Source organism: Dermacentor andersoni, chromosome 5 (assembly GCF_023375885.2).
Source record: "Dermacentor andersoni chromosome 5, qqDerAnde1_hic_scaffold, whole genome shotgun sequence".
Taxonomy (NCBI): Eukaryota; Metazoa; Arthropoda; class Arachnida; order Ixodida; family Ixodidae; genus Dermacentor; species Dermacentor andersoni.
This window is the reverse complement of record NC_092818.1, coordinates 177432910-177449606: the sequence shown is the minus strand read 5'-3', so window position 1 is coordinate 177449606 and position 16697 is coordinate 177432910. Positions and strand designations below refer to the sequence as shown.

General features: G+C 44.7%; 2 protein-coding genes across 2 annotated transcripts in view; one reads left to right on the top strand and one right to left on the bottom strand.

Annotated features, from left to right (window-relative positions):
- Positions 1-16697, bottom strand: part of LOC126531660 (ceramide synthase 1-like) — a 44698-nt gene that overhangs the window by 17345 nt on the left and 10656 nt on the right. The window contains exons 3-5 of the mRNA XM_050179298.3: positions 13818-13998; positions 9231-9392; positions 6761-6908 (exon numbers count right to left, since the gene is read on the bottom strand). Of these exons, the coding sequence (XP_050035255.1) occupies positions 6761-6908; positions 9231-9392; positions 13818-13998 (491 nt within the window). The remainder of the gene's footprint in view (positions 1-6760; positions 6909-9230; positions 9393-13817; positions 13999-16697) is intronic.
- On the top strand, positions 3231-6536 carry LOC140218420 (uncharacterized). The gene has a single exon (XM_072288129.1). The coding sequence runs from the start codon at positions 3804-3806 to the stop codon at positions 5985-5987; it is 2184 nt and encodes a 727-aa protein (XP_072144230.1). The 5' UTR covers positions 3231-3803; the 3' UTR covers positions 5988-6536.

Genomic DNA, 16697 nt, shown 5'->3' with positions numbered 1-16697 from the left:
CGGCGAGCGCTTTTGGCCCAACAACCAGCCACCTATTTCACACAACCGACCGCGTCAATAAGGTGCATAATTTCATGGACACCGTTGCAGAGGTGTGCGTAATCTCTCTTACGCTGGAGGTCCGCCGCCGCCACCTCACAACTCCACCTGTCACCACCGTTCAAACATACAAACATACGGACGGTACGAACATACGGACGGTACGAACATACGGACCTACGGACAGAAGTCTTTCACCCTTGTTATCAGCTTGCGAAGGACGTCCATGTATGTATGTATGTATTATGGGGTTTTACGTACCAAAACCACTTTCTGATTATGAGGCATGCCGTAGTGGGGGACTCCGAAAATTTCGACCACCCGGGGTTCTTTAACGTGCACCTAAATCTAAGTACACGGGTGTTTTCGCATTTCGCCCCCATCGAAATGCGGCCGCTGTGGTCGGGATGAAGGCACTCATGGTGCTTCCAGTGAAATCGCACTGCAGGTTTTAAGGCCCGACATACTGGAAAACACATTTTCGTGTGTCTGCTTTTGAGAAAAGTTACCACTTGTACAAGGCAAATCACACTCATAGCATCAGGTAATATTTAAAGTAGAAAACTAGTGCAAATTACTATGTAAATGAACCCCGCGAACAGAGCTCACCGCAACAAGTCAATACGTTGAACTTAAGCCATTCCAGATGTTACTTTGCCTTTGCCGTACACATTAACATTGCTGCATATTTAATCATGTCAATAGGCGAAAGCCACAGAAATTAAGGACAAAAAAAAAGGTACCTCCATTTTTGTTTGTTTTTTAAGCTGCTTCGCCAATCGCATATGTGCTGGCAAGTTCCCGTTCTCTGTCCATTGCAATTCTTTTGTTATCTTTGAAATGCTTCGCCATTCTTAATGTCTTAGAAACTAGCCCAATCTTCAGTCACGTACCACTTTAGCACGACGGGAGTCATCGGTGGTGGCAAGTGTGAACATGCCGCTGCGTTTGTGTTCACCGTTGATGCACAGCAAACAGTCATGTGCCGGGCGCAACCGGAGTTAGTAGGCACAAGGAAGAAAAATATACACTAAAAGAAAGACTGATATATAGTTAAGATGGCAAAATGACGATTATAAATCTGAGTATTCGCCTTCAGTGCCAAAGCTCCAGAGCCACTACACCTGTGGAGGCAAAGACAGGCGATTCGCATGGGACATGAAGCTCTTGCATGTGAATAGCTCCTTTATTAATGTTAGAACTAGACCATAGCAAAGCAGTGCCGGAAATGTGCAGTGCTCAGCAATTGAAACGCGATACTCGGAGTGCATGGCTGCCACAATTTTTTTTTAGCCACAAGTGAGCGCTAGGTGATTGCCGTGGGACCAAATGCAGTCACAATGTGTCACAAAGGTTCTTGCTTTCACTGTATCCCATGATTCATCAGCTTGGCATCCCCAGTGCTTACAGTCAGTGCAAAAAGTACTGGTGACCACGTGCTTAGAGTATTGTGTTTCAATTGCTGAGCACTGCAAGTACTGTGGCCTACAGACCGGGCATATCCAGCCTTTCTGCCGTTTCATCTGGCGAGGCCATTATGAAAAACTATTGAAGTGATTGGCCTAACCAGCTTCAGTCATGCTTCAGTAACTGTTCGTGCACCCAAAAACGCAACATGTTTGATCAGATTTGGTTTCACATGGCACTTCAGCAATCAAAGCGAAAAAAAACTACGGAACATGTTAGATCAACGCAGCTGGCAGCAGCGCCTGCCGCACCTAGCCCGGCCATCACATGCCATTACATTTGCGCCGCCGCCGCACGAAGGCACTACCAGTCCAAGCTCATCTCATGCCCCAATCACCGACTTTGGCAATGTCGCCTCTGTTGTTGGGCCTGGTAGTTGGCCGGCTCTGGTAGACAATGGTAGACAAGTGTCTGAAGAGGCACAGCTACATTTTGTTGTGTGCAGGAAAACTTTCCAACAACCTCCCAGGCATGCTGCTCAGCTGCCATATTGTTTAGGGAGCAAACTATCCTGCATAGTTCTCAACTTCAATGCTGTCTTCGTGAAGCTGTCTATCTTGGTGGATTTGTCATAATTGGAACAAGAGCTCCCCTCAGGGGTACAATCTTGTAACAGTTCTGAAAGTAAACAGGTTGCTTTCCAAACAATTATCACATCGCACCATAAATGGCCACTGTCTGTATTGCTGTCTATTTAGTTGTCTACGATGAGTACTAGAACAGAGACACTCAATCCATTGAGAATGTTCAATTGAAAATAGAAATCTTGCAATGCTTTTTCTATGCCAAGCAGTGACTTAGTTGCAGAGAAATTTGTGACCGAAGGGGCTGCACCATTCTTCTATAATTCAAATTACCCAAGCTGTACAGGCAATTTCAAAGATTGTGCTCTGCATGGGGCTATTGCCTGTGCCACACCTGTGAAAGTTGCCGACCAAATAGTGTGGAGCAGGACCAGTTAATTTGTCTGTAGCAAAATCTAATTAAGTCGACCAGAGTGTCCTTTCTTTCATCTTAAAATGCCAAATAATTAAGTTCACCTCAGATGCACACTGCAGCTGACAAAAAGAGAAGTTCCAGTCCATCTCTGGAAAAACTGAAGTGCACATCTAAGGTGCAGTACCACCAACTAGTTCTGTTCATCCTTTCAGTGTAACAAACTTTTTTTTCTCACTTATGACAGCTTTCTTCTAAGTCAAAGTGACGATTTCAACAGCTTGGAGTAGTAATCCATCACTTTATGTTGACTTACACTCTTCCTTAAGTTTATCTTTAAAGAAAGTCTATTGTAGAGGAAACACAAGCAAAGAACTGAGGGTGATTAATCTTTAGTTCTTTGCTTGTGCTTAGCTTAAATCTGAAAGTTAAAGTGTTTGTGAAAAAAAAAAAACATTCTGGGGTTTTACGCGCCAAAACAAGGGTATGATTATAAGGCACAAAGTGGGGGCTCCAGATTAATTTTGACCATCTGAAGTTCTTTAATGTATGCCTCAATCTAAGTGCACAAGCATTTTTTTCATTTCATCCCAATCAATGCAGTCGCCGCAGCCGGGGTTGAACCCGCGAGCTCAAGTTCGATTTGTGAAAGCAAGCTCATGTCTCAGTTGCACACAGCACGCTACACTGACATTCATGCTCATGGACAGCGACTGCCGCTTCAGGAGCTCACCAATAAACTTGAGCAAGGTGGAGATGCTACATGCCTTAGTGAAGCCTTTGCATTTGCTTAAGGGGGGACGCGGCTTTCGCATCGCGAAAAATGACCGAAAAACCGATTTTTCGAAAATCACATTTTCAGTTTTTATAACCCTTTCTCTACCTGATTCCAAAATATCTTCCCTGAAAACCGCTTAGAAGTGCTTTAAAAAAATTATTGTATCAGCCACGGCGACGAGAAGTTTTGCGGAAATCGCAAAAAGACGGTGTTTTTCAAGCCACGACATCTCCGTAACGGCGCAACCGAACGCCGCCATCTTGGTCGCAACAGAAAGAGCATTTCTTCAGCTTCAAATCTGCCGCCTTCCCGGCCTCCTCCGAGCGAAAACAAATGCAGAAAAAGCAAAAGTTTCGAGGTCTCGCGGAGGTTCCTGATTGGCGGCGCGCGCCACGTGACAGCGGCGCGCGGCCCCGTTGGTCTCCGGAGCGGTTGCCCCTAGCAACGGCGGGCGAAGTGCCGCGCGTCGTCTGCTCTTCCCGAGGCTACGTTCTCCATCGCCCGTATCACGAGCCTCTCCATAGTTTCGGTAGCGGCTCAGAAGCTCTGTGGCGTAGTTTCGCGTTGGATCTCGGCTGTGATCATGGATCGGCGACGGCACAAGAAGAAATACAAAACTTCGCATCAATTTGGCAGCCGTAAGCGCAAGTCGCCGATGCCCAAAAGTAGAGCGTCATCAAGAGCTTCCAGTGCTGATTCTGCTGATGTTCAGTGCGGCGCGGACATCGTGGACACACAGCAGCAGTTCCCTCAATGTATGGATGCTTCGGACCCACAACCAAGCACCTCGCGCGCCGACGTCTCGGACCCGCGACGACGCACCTCGGGCGCGGACGTCTCGGACCCGCGACCAAGCACCTCGGGCGCCGACGACTCGGACCCGCGACCAAGCACCTCGGGCGCCGACGACTCGGACCCGCGACCAAGCACCTCGGGCGCCGACGTCTCGGATCCGGGACCAAGCACCTCACGCGCCGACGACTCGGACCCGCGACCAAGCACTTCACCCGCCGACGACTCGGACCCGCGACCAAGCACCTCGCGCGTGGATGAAACGCAGTCGAGATTCGGCAGTACAATTCAGGCTCACTTGGAACCGCACTACATATCGATAGAAGCTTCTCGTGGGCGAGCCGAGACAGTGCAAGCATCACTCAGTTCTGTTTCGGCGACCGAAAGAAAAATGAAGCTCACAGGTGAGAGAGGAAGTTGTGCCAATGTGGAGCTGGCGGATGAGTTTTTGGTTGTGCAGGTCACAGCATTGAATGCTTTGTACAAGAATGCCTTGAGCCAAGAATGCTCTCAGCCGGGACTGACTGTTCATTTGGGAACAAGGCATGGATTGGCTGCACGAATGCTACTGACCTGCAATGCCTGCGGCGTTGTTGCAAGTGAATGGTCATCGCCGCGAGTAGAGGGTGGTAAGGCTTTTGACGTGAATATGCGTGCAATGCAAGCAATTAAAACCACCGGCAGAGGGGCAACTGCACTGACTGACTTTTGGTCAGTAATGAACGTTTCACACAGAGGCTTGCACCATAAGACATTCCAAAGACACCTGAAATCAAAATTCAGGCCTGCTGGTGGGATGGCTGCAGCAAGTCTCTTTTCTGATGCTGTGGCAGCCGTGCGGAAAGTTTACAGCGAAATGGACCTGGCATTCACAAAAAATGTGACGGTAGTCTACGACGGCACATGGATGACACGTGGTCATGCATCCCATATTGGTGTGGGCACAATAATTGAATTTTACACTGGTCTGGTGCTTGACTGCGTTGTGCTCTCGAACAGATGCCATGGATGCACGCTTGGGCCGAAAGAAAACGATGAAGGCTACAGTGAATGGAAAGAGAATCACGTGTGCCAAAAGAACACCGATGCAAACTCAAGCCGTATGGAGGTCGAGGCAGCGTTGATCTTGTTCAGAAGGTCACTGGAAAGGAATGACCTCCGCTACACATGTGTTGTTTGTGATGGGGATAGCCGTACCTTCCAGGCCCTTTGTGAAGACAAGGCTTATGGCTTCATTACATTCAACAAAGAGGACTGTATCAATCACGTTAAAAAGAGGATGGGTACAGCCCTGCGAACACTTGTCTCAAAAAGCAGAAGAAGTAAACCAATTGGAGGGAAGGGTGGCCTGACCCAAGACCTAATCAAAAAGCTCACCAATTATTATGGCATGGCCATACGTAACAATAGTGAAGTAGATGATATGCAAAGGGCCATAATGGCAACCTTTTATCATATCACTTCAACAGATAAAGACCCTCATCATGAGCTCTGCCCTCCAGGACCCCTGAGCTGGTGCAGACACCAGGCTGCAGAAGCTGAAGGTAAAGCTCCGCCAGAACACAAGTACAAATTGGCAACACATGTTTCAGCTGCGTTGCTGCCTGTGTATCAACGCCTCTCGGATCCTCAGCTACTCAGCCGTTGCCAAGGCAAGAAGACTCAGAATGCAGCCGAGAGTCTCCACGCTGTCATTTGGTCAATTCTACCAAAAGAGCAAAATGCTTCATTGATCGCAGCGGAGACAGCTGTCAATGAGGCAGTCTGCAAGTACAATGCTGGAACGCTTCGTGCATACAGACAGTTTTGTGCCTCACTTGGCTTGAAGCCAGGAAAGCATTCCCTTCAAAGAGCTGCAGAAAAGGATGCCCTACGAAAAAAAAAGGCATCGAAAAAACATCAGATGAAAGGCCACATGCCCAAGAAGCCCCGCTGTGCTAAGGACACCAAGGACTACAATCCTGGTGCATTTTAGGAGAGTGGAGGCAAGGCAAAACTTTGAAGGCCTTTTTCTCAAAACTGTGTTTTTGCCTTTCTGCTCAGTTTGCGGAGCTGATTTCTTTGTTACCGTTTGGCCTATTCTGACTCTGTTTTTTTTGTCTTGTTCCTTGGGCTACAGTGCAGGTCGTGACATTCTTGCTTTTGGGCCTTGACGTTTTATAAATTTATGATGTGGCTATTTGTTCACCTTGAAAGTGTGCTTGATACGAAGGTAACATAAAAAATGACACTCCAAAAAAATTTGTGTTGAAAAAAAACAAAAGCAAGAATGTCACGACCTTCAGCGTGCATTTAGCTATGCAATCAGTACTTAACAAGCCTTCTATCACGTTTTTTATGTTCCCCAGGCTCTTCACAAAGTTCGAGGTTGAAACATTCTGCTCAATCAAATTTAATAAAATGTTCTTAAGGTATCACCCTGAAACTTTTATGGAAGCATCAGGGAGACATTCTAAACATTTGTGCCAATTTTAATCAAAATCTATGAAGAAATAAGAAAGTTGATTTTCAAAGCCACGTCCCCCCTTAAGCACAGTATTTTGGCACCACTTAGCATGCACATTGCAAATGACTGCTCTTGCCTCTGAAATTTTTGTGCTCTTCATGCATGAATCATTTTCCCACCTTCGTTCTTATCATTTTCTTTCTGTTTGAGTAAACATATGACACACAAGAGGCTTCAGACAAGTTGACACAGACCAGTACAAACACTAAACATATAAAATAACAAACATATAGAAGACACACCGCAAACCAGTAGAGGTTCATGACCAGGAGCACCGACAGCAGTCCCAGGAAGAGCAGGTAGTGGGATGGAAACACCTGCTTCACGAACAGCCCCGTGCTGGCCGCATACATCACCTTGCGTGGGTAGTAGTGCAGCCGCATAAGAAACCTGTGCATCAGGATGGCTGTGTTTATTACTTATACAGTGGTAATCGTTGTGCATTCTTTGACATCTCAATATGTCCAGTAGGCAGAAAACTAGCTGGATTATTCCATGCCAACTGTCGTAGCCTTGGCACTCAACCACCTGTGATTTCTTTTTTAAAAATTCAGAGCCCTTCAGTGTAATAGAAAAGGTCACTTCGTGAAGTATATTTAGTGAAAGAAAAATTTGACCAGTGCAAGCACCACCCGAGCCTTGTCGTAAGGCACAAAACTATGCATCATAAAGGCAGTGCCAGAAAAAAAAAAGCACAGCTCCTTTATTCTGACAGTAAGACTGTAGTCTTGCTGTCAAAAGTCAGTAAAATCGGCAATTTGCTTTGTTATATCGAAATTTCATTCTATTGAAATTCCACCTTTTATGCAAATAAGTACAGTCGCCAATCAATTTTTCTCACACGAAAAGAGGCCGCAGCATTTTCCGAATTACCAGGCGATCAAAAAAAGCAAATTTGAATGAGAAAACAATTTTGATAAATTTGGGAGTCGGCGACGAATGATACGGTTTCATGCCACGTATGTCAACAATATTTTCTAGGCGCTACGAATTAAGCGAAGCCATCCACGCTTTCGCGTGCGCTCCGTCCCCGCGGCTCTTAGTGTCACCCGCACTGGAACAAAGCTATCGGGAAAAGCGCCAGCAGAGGGGAGCAAATGCTTCGTCTGCCTCTCGCTTCAACAGGTCACCGAAACTTGAGATTATGCAACTTACAATACTAAGCGCACGGTAAGACAGCTTACATGGTACCACGCCGTCTCGGCATGCCCACTCTTTACTTTGCATATGCGGCAAATTACCAATAAAGCAGGGTGCGCGGCTGCGTATGCGCAGCCACGGCCAAGACGTACGCCAACCTTTTCTATGCCCCCTAGTGCACGCTTGATCGCGTTACCACGAGCTCGCTTCCCTCCCCCTCTTTCCCTTTCATCGCGCAGGAAGGCGGCACTCATGAAGCCACCATCTTTTCTCACCCTCGCACACTTTCACTCGCACCTAATGCACACAGTGCATGGGGCACGATAGAATGTTATCGCACTTGGACTTTATAGGGAACATGATGCAGCTCCACTTCAGCGGTTGCTATTGTTGCATGGAGTGAAATTTGAGAGGTATGTTTGCAAGCAGCTGCTTGTAACTCAATCACTGACCATTTGCATCCGTGGAAGTTTCCATTTATTGTTTTAGCATTCATTTGTGGTGGCAATGAAATTTCATTATATTGGGAACTGGCATACAAGGACACTTCGTTATGTTGAGGTTCTAAATACATGGTGTTCTATGGACAAGAGGTTATGAAAAGTTAAATACTTCGTTCTATCGCGAATTTCATTGTATCGAAGTCTATTGTATCGAGCTTTAACTGTATTTCACTTTATGAAGAAATGAGAAAATATTCAATATTAAACTTCGATATTCGAAGGCCATTTTTATTGAATAGTCAGCTTCTGTTAGTTCGACCCTGACTATTCGGCAGGTCAAATTAAAGTAGATGCAGAAAATTGCTGATTCACTTGACAGTATTCGCCTGATTTTAATGCATGCCTGCTTTCCATGTGTTCAAAGTAGAAAAATAATGTAGAGGTAACATTAAAGTGCCTAAATAAGGTAGAAATCTGATGCGCATCCAATTGTTTAGCAAGAAAAATGGGCGAGGCTCTACTATATGTTACACAGTGGCAACCGGCTTCCAAAAGTTAGTTCTGCCACAATCCAGTTATGTTATGCAACAAAGCATACAAACGTCAAGAATGCGGTTATTGGTCAATTTTTCTTGATGCAACAAAATAAAAAGGGCCACGTTAGAATCGAGTAAATACAGTAATCGGACATTGTGAGCTACCATTATTGCTTGAAAATCTTCCTAGGGCAGGCCGCAAATAGGTGCTTTCAATGGGAGATGACGTGTGCTCAACGTATACACTTTTCTGTGAGCTATGCCAAGAACGACTCTGCCAGTGAAGGAGTCACTACTGGGGTCACCATAGGGATCAGGCGCGTGCATGCTGATAGGTAAAGTTTGAATTATCCAATGAAGGCCGACTTTAGGATCGAAATAATGAAAGTTTGGGCCCATAGAAATTCATGGCAGCTGGCCAGGACCTTCGGCCAGGATGAAATTAACTGAAAAATCAAATCAAACGAAGTCAAATTATCAGAAGTCTACTGCAGCTGGCCAGATGGTTCCAGAGAACAAGGCACAATAGCCTTTACATTAAAATGGCCACTGGACACACAAGTCAGGAAAAAGGAAAAAGCAGAAGTACTCACCAGGTGATGGCAAAGCAGGCAAAGGCAACGGTAGCCATGTGGTCATGCACGGCGTGCCTGCGGCCACCCCGCACCTTGAGATACACATTAAGCTTCGAAAACTCGAGCAGCACATCGGACAGGTCATGCAGCACCAACACTAGGACACCTATGTTGTGGCACCTGGATAGGTAAGGAAAGACAGGCACGGCCAGTCACGAAACTCGAGTGAGAACAATCTCACTGCCCTATTCACTATTGTACAGAGCTGCTGTTGTCGTTTTGAATGGCTATGGCACAAGTCTACTACTAACTGCCACATTTAATTTCTGCACAGATAAAAACTCCCTCTCTTCATCTAACCCCATATTAACAATCACAGCCTTTGAAATATTTCAAGAAATCTATGCGATTAACTCACACATATAATCACATAAAAAAATCTTCAAATCTGTGTAAAGAGCAACTCACCACAACTGCTGATACGATGAGCTCCAGAAACAATCCTGTTTTAACAGATCCAGTCATCCCCATTGAAACTCAGCTAGAGCAGTGCCACAGCAATGCACTTCACAATACTGCTGTCAAGTTGCACCACGAAACATTCATGCATATCTCACAGACCTACCTCGTTCTTAGATATCTAAGGAGTTTCAGTAAAGGTTATAGGCTTAAAGATAGTGCATTTTCCTATGATGACAGTAATAAAGTCTTCATTTATATGTCAGGATGACAGAGAAAGCAATTTATACGAAAGTACAAAACACAAGCATCAAACTCAAAATGCACTGATTTAGTGTTGTCAGTATTTCTTGATGCTACACCTCGTCTTCGAGAGATGTCACTTCAGTTCATTACACAAAAGCCAGAATCTCAATACGCATGCAGCCATGAATTCTGTTCCCACCAAATTCTGTTCCCCCCCAGTGACGGGGGACCAAACCCAAAGCCTTGGACATGTTTGGGAAAATGGTTGAAAATGCTTCAAAGAGGGCCATGCCAAGATGCCTAAAGGAATTGCTAGCTATGGGCACAGCGCAGACACAATGCACCAGTGCAGATTGGACAGCCACATACATACTTCCGCCTTATAGCAACTCAACATCAAAACTAGGTTGTAGCCGTCTTTGCATGTCCCCCTCTTTAGAGTAAATGAAGACAAGAGAATTCATCACTACTCAATATCACAAATTCAAGTGGTGCAACTGAATCGCACACCAGCTGCTGCAAGTTTGCACACCATCCCAGTCACGCTGTGGAGGGTGTCCTGGCACACACCTTTGCTCAGTCACATCAACTGGCAGTTGATCTTGCGCTGGATTTTGTGGGTCTGCTGGATTGCTGCTGTGCTTCTGGTCAGTGTCCTTGTTTTGATGACATAACACCGTGGTCTTTGTATCAAGTTGAGGATTCTTGCTGTCACTTGTTCTGATCACACACAGACATGCTGAATCATTAAGAGTGACTGACAGCTTATTGGTATTGTTTGTTGTAGTTGTCCTGTTTCTGTCTGTAGACTACAACCTTTCTGTTAACCTTCTTCTTGATCAGCTTGGTTACGGCTGTTCATTCCTCTAGGGAACATGAGTCCTCAGCTGTTTTCCCATCAAGAGTCAAGCTGGACAGAAACCATTCACTCCAGAGTTGTGACGGCAACTTAAAAAAGCACCGGGACAAGAATCATGAAAAGCTTCACTTAACACAAGCATGGGATCTGCCAATTATTTTTTCACCTGGTTAACATGTCCTTAAGGTCTTTATTATCTGTCTGCTCCATTTTACTATGATTAGAGCTGGCTTGTTGTGACACAAGTGAAACCATGCAACACTGCAAATCCTTGAAATTCCCATGATGAGAAAGGCACGGCACTGTTCGATCTGATCTCTTGAGGGGTCCTATGGTAAGCAAAAATGCTTTCCAGGACATTGATAACATTGGATAACTGTTTGAGCTGTTGAGTTCAGCATGCATACATCACGAAACCTTGAGTAGCAGCCAACTATCAGGATAACAGTTTGGCCATTGAGGTTGTAAGACGACTTGACAGCAGACAACATGGCGAACCATTGTCCCTGCATTTATTTGAGAAGGCAAAGGCGAAGTAGCGAGCCGCGTCATATGCAGGGTGGCCAAGATCAAAAGCGGATTTTTCTGCACTTGTGGCTCGCGAGCCGAGCTACTGAAATTCATAGAGTATTGCGACACGTAATGATGAGCAATGGCAATGATGATGATGCTACAAAATGGATTAGGTGTATGCCAAGGAGAACAAGAAACGTAATGTCCGATGATAAGCCAGGCCAGCACAGAGACTCCTGGGCAAGCACTTTCCTGCAGTTGATGCCTTGATGCCTTTAAGCAAGCCACCATTGCATAGAGAGAGCTCATTTACTACTAGGGCATTTACTGGGAAAAATGCATTGGTGGTTTGGACTTCTGTGGCCAGCCCCACTGTCATAAAAACATGAATGCATTGCACTCACTGTTGCAGCTGTTTGCCTGATGCACATTCTCCAGTATGAACAGAAAAACTTCAATTGTGGAGCTCACTACATCAGTTGCAAAGTTTTCTACAACATCCAACTTCGGACTAATGCACCATTGTGTCTGCCATGGTGAGAACCTTTCCAGGTATATGCACCATTACCATCTAGAATTGGTATAGCATCGTCTTCATTCAGACCCACTGTATTCAAGATGCAACAAGCCTAGTTCCATCTCACTAAAGAGGACGACAAGAGGGAAGCTGTTTCGAAGAATGACAAACTTTGTCAAATTGGGGACAAATTCATCAAACTGCATAACACCCCAAGTCGCTGCCAGCACTTCTTTTTCTGTCTGACTAAAGGTCTTTCCACGGAGGGTAAAAGCTCTGTACTGTTGTGTGCGTGTACAAAGCGCACATTCTGCCAATTCTGTAGTGCTGTTGAGATAGGGCTGCACAGCAGGATGTCCAGGGAGCTCCCTTTGGAAAGGTCTATAGCACTGCTATGTTTCACTCGTCGACCTTGAAGCAATGGCATATTCTCTTAATGATAGCACTTGCAACACAACTCCCAAGTCCACAACAGCTTGCCTCAGCCAAGACAGTAGCAGCATATGATAGATGGTACTTCCCCTCAATGCAAAGGAACTTGGACATGAAAGTGAACCGGACAAGCACTATCCCTGTCTCTTATCATCGCTGTCCTCTAGTGCTATTCATGTAAGACAGCATGAACCAACTTGCCCAACTTTCCATCTTAGTGGCACTCACTTTCAGTGAAGCAACGGAAGGCACTCTGGCACAACAAAAGGGACAAGAAATACAAGCAACAGATGCCAACAGTGTTCGGGAGCCCTTTAATGAGGAGCAAGTCCTAGCTTGTTTTATACCAATATGTAACCCTAGATCAAGGAGATCGAAACTCACGTCAGGCATCAGGCCACACATAGAAAATGAAGGTATCCAAGAAAATGGGGAGCTCTGGTGCCCTCATGAGCGGGAAACAAACATAGCAGTTGTCTATGTGGCAGGTGCTTAGGAGCTGAATACTGAAAACGGCCATACCGACTGCATAAAAACACTTGCCAAGCCATATAGACAAAGTGGACAGTGTGTTTTAGACAGGTACCTCAGAAAAAGATATACATAATGAGTTACATGTAGTGGATTACTTTTAATCAATTAGGCCTTCAGTAGTTTTGTAATTGATCAATTACATTTTTACTCTTTAAACTCACTGTAATTTAATCACTTTTTTCAGTAACCACCTTGTCCTGTTGTTTCTATCATGTACTGTCTATCATTGTATTTAAACATTTTTCAATATACAAACCAATTGCATGTAACCAATTACTTTATTGATGAGACCAGCTGTAACAGATGACACAGTTCTGAACACTTGACTTTGTTGGGAACTACATCAGAGTGCCTTGGTCAGGCCATGGAGCAATCTCGCGGATATGCATGTTCGGACAAGCAAACACAGCGCTCAGTATTTGTTTTCTTGTCTTATCGGCAGGTCATGCAATCTCTACTGTCACCATCACAATCTGCATCTCTGCAGTGATTTCACCTCTCTAAGCAGCATGAGCACCACCACGTCAGAACGCTCACATTCAGCAATTTTAGACTTTACGTTTCCTATTGTCATTCAATACTTTCCGACCTTTGTTCACTAATTTTCCTGTCCAGTCTTTGTACGTTACAAGATGTTGGTACAAACACCACCATTTGCTCCAGAACGTACATCAAGTGAGTTTTTAGGGTTGCTGCTGATGTCCTCACAAGAAAACAAGGGAAAATGGCCAATTAAAATTTTGAAAATGAAATGTCAGTGAAGATAATCAACATGGAAGGACTACTCATTGAAAGAGCAGTTCAGCTCCTTTTCATTACTGTATTTGTGCTATGTTAATAAATGTTGGGAGAAAAGTAACATAAACGCAATCAATTACTTTTGTGTGGCAGTAATTGGTCACTAATCAATTGCATCTTTAAATGGAATTAATTCTAATTGTAATGGGCAACTTTTTTTTGTGACGAGTTGTAACGTGTGCAAGTCTGCTCCAATAGTGCCATCCATTATGTTACACGGACGAAAATAAACAAGGCGAGTCAGTACCTGAAGTTATAGGACATGCCAAGCAGCACCAATGTTAGGCCGTGATGTCCTAGCATGACGGCCGAGTCCTTGCGCCACAGGTCCTGATACAATACTGCATACACGCCATGCACATAGTAGCTAAACTGCACGGCGTAGATCCACCAAATGTCTGCAGGAACAACCACCTCCGGAGACCAGCCTGCACAGATTTGCCTTCTGTTAGCAGCAGCAGGATACACAACAATATGAGCAACCTGGTCCAGATTTTAACAAGAAAACAGCCATAACATAATGTGTTCAACTTAAATTTCTTTAAGATCAACATTTAGCACTGTGTAACAGCTGCCACCTACTAACATGAATGTGGTATACATCTGGCTCCAGTGAAATTCCAGACCCCCTACAAAGATCCCAAGAAGGCTTTAGTGACACCAAAAGTTTGTGCATCAGCAGATGGAATGAACCAAGGAATCTGGCATTCATGAGCTAAGCATTGCAAGATCCCTAACATAGCTGTATCATGATGAAGACAAGAAACAGTGTCTTGCTATGTTGTCTTAAACCGTCCCTCACCAGGCCTGGCCATATTGAACAGACAAATGCAGTGCATACAATGCGCATGCCAATACATCGTGCCTGCAAAGTATTACACTACTACGCGCTGTCAAAAGAGCTGAAATTTCAAACCAAATGCCTTGTGCCCTTCTCCTCGTGGGTGCCGCACTCCCAGATGGAGAGTCGACATCAATCACACAACTGCACCTACATAGTTCGCAGTGCTGTGACGTCACTCACAGTGACATGTGACTTCGAGAATTATTCAAGGCAACAGCAGTTATTTGTTTGATTCGTTGCTTCAATACACAACTTAAAGTTTACAGTAACAATAAAACCTACAAACCGAATTTCTGCGTGTCTTTGTTTTACTTCGTACAAAAGCAAGAGAGCTGCACTTCCATTTCGTCTGCTTGTTCCCATGTTGCGCAGTCGTGCATGCAGTGAACGAAACTGTCGTTTTCTACTGTGTTCCAGCATTGAATCATGCTCTGTGATCCACTTGTGTCTGCCTCAGTGCTCGTGATTGTGGCACTGACTTATACCACTAAGTGCTCTCGTGCAGAGGAAGCAAAATTGTCCGCTGAACGAAATGAAATAAATGCAACAGCTCGCACGCGAGACTGTTACCAGAAGCACGCCACTCAGCAATAAAGCGTGTGAGAGAAAAAAAAAAAGAAGGCAGGGCCCAAGACATATTCATCACACGATCCTCCGTTTCCCACACCGAATCCAGAGCATAATTTGCTATGTGGCCAGGTGAGAGACCCTTTAAGAGATGAGAAATAGTCATCAGCAAAACAAATATGTAGCAGGAGAAATAGCTTCAACTGCAATCAGTTCACATGAAGCTAAGTGTTGATACACATGACAGAGCACCAAAAGTTTTATGTTGAGCAAGGTGGTTCCCAGGGGCAATGTGTGTCCAACCTGCTCGTATGCTCCAATACTTGCAAATGATAGCTGAATAAGAACAGCATTCTTTGCAAACACTAACAAAAGGTTCACTTAAACCAATTCCTACAGCATGTGAGATCTGCATATTATTATGTATTGCAGCTAAACCACACAGCAGTTTGCCAACCCTAACGAGTGATAAAATGACATCACACCCCCCAACAACCAGCTCTCTCAAAATAACAGAAGCCAATCACAAAGGTCCTGCATTTGTGCACGGGAAATGCCTGAAGCTATTGGCAGGAGCCAGAAATACATCATGGTTGCCATGCTTGGTCTCGTTTTTGCATGTGCATCTTGGTGTACAAACTGAGATAGTTTCTACAGATATTCTCTGGTTTATGCTGTTTACATCACATTAGTGAAAAAATTGTGGATGAAATGTGCTGTTCAAAGAATTCAGGAGCTGTTGCTCACTTCCTGGGGAAGGTTTCTGCTCGAGCATTTGCACAGCTGTGGGCACGCACCCACCCGGCACAGCATGCACAGGATTTCAGAATGTTTTGGAGCAGATGACACAGTGTTTTTTGACGTTGCACAAGCCATGCCAAATTGGTGTTCCCTGTTTGTGGTGGTGGCTTAGAGGCAGCGATTTCAAACTGAAATTTCGGGTTACAGTTTACTGAAACATTTTTTATCATAATTTTTCTATCTGTAGTCACAATCTTTTCTATGCATTCCTCTGCTGGAAAGAACAAGAGGTGAGCACAATAGCTATTGTACACCAGCTTTAATGAGAAGCAGGCGACAAATGCAGTCATAACCATAATAAATTAATCTTTTGTTAATTAATCAAGCTGATGTTCATGTGGTTCATGCTTCTGGAATCGTAATTATTTCTGCAATAATAGTTACATGCTTTCATGCTTTCCTGCCCAACTACTTTAGTCATTCACATATCAAGTCATGTTCTTTTTAGCCGAGCCAAGCCTTCGAATGTAAAATGACACTTTCACTACAGTGAACTGCACATCTACAAGTGATGCGCAGATCAGTGGGTTGCCGTGCAAAAGTATGTTGTCTCTTAAAAACCTGAGTGAGCTGGAACGAAGAATGTTAGTTCGAATGCCCGATCAGAACCTGCATTCATACAAACTACAGTGCAAAACAGCATAACGAGTGCTGCCATGCATTGAGGGACACCCCAGTTCTGCCGTTCCACCTATTGCCGCATAGGCAGCGCCACTTGTAATTGTGAACTTTCCTTAGATCGTAATACACGCAAAATAAAGTACAAAGAAGAATGTGACCTTAAACAATACTTATGGTGCATTTAATAGCAGCCGACTTATGTACAGTAATCTGCGATCACAAGGTAATGGTAATCCAGCCCTAGTACCACAGTTTCACCACAAAGCATCATGACATACTGTTTTTCAGGGGTTT

Bases quoted from the DNA above. Each gene is read 5' to 3' on its own strand.
- LOC140218420 (XM_072288129.1), top strand. From the start codon at position 3,804: ATGGATCGGCGACGGCACAAGAAGAAATACAAAACTTCGCATCAATTT.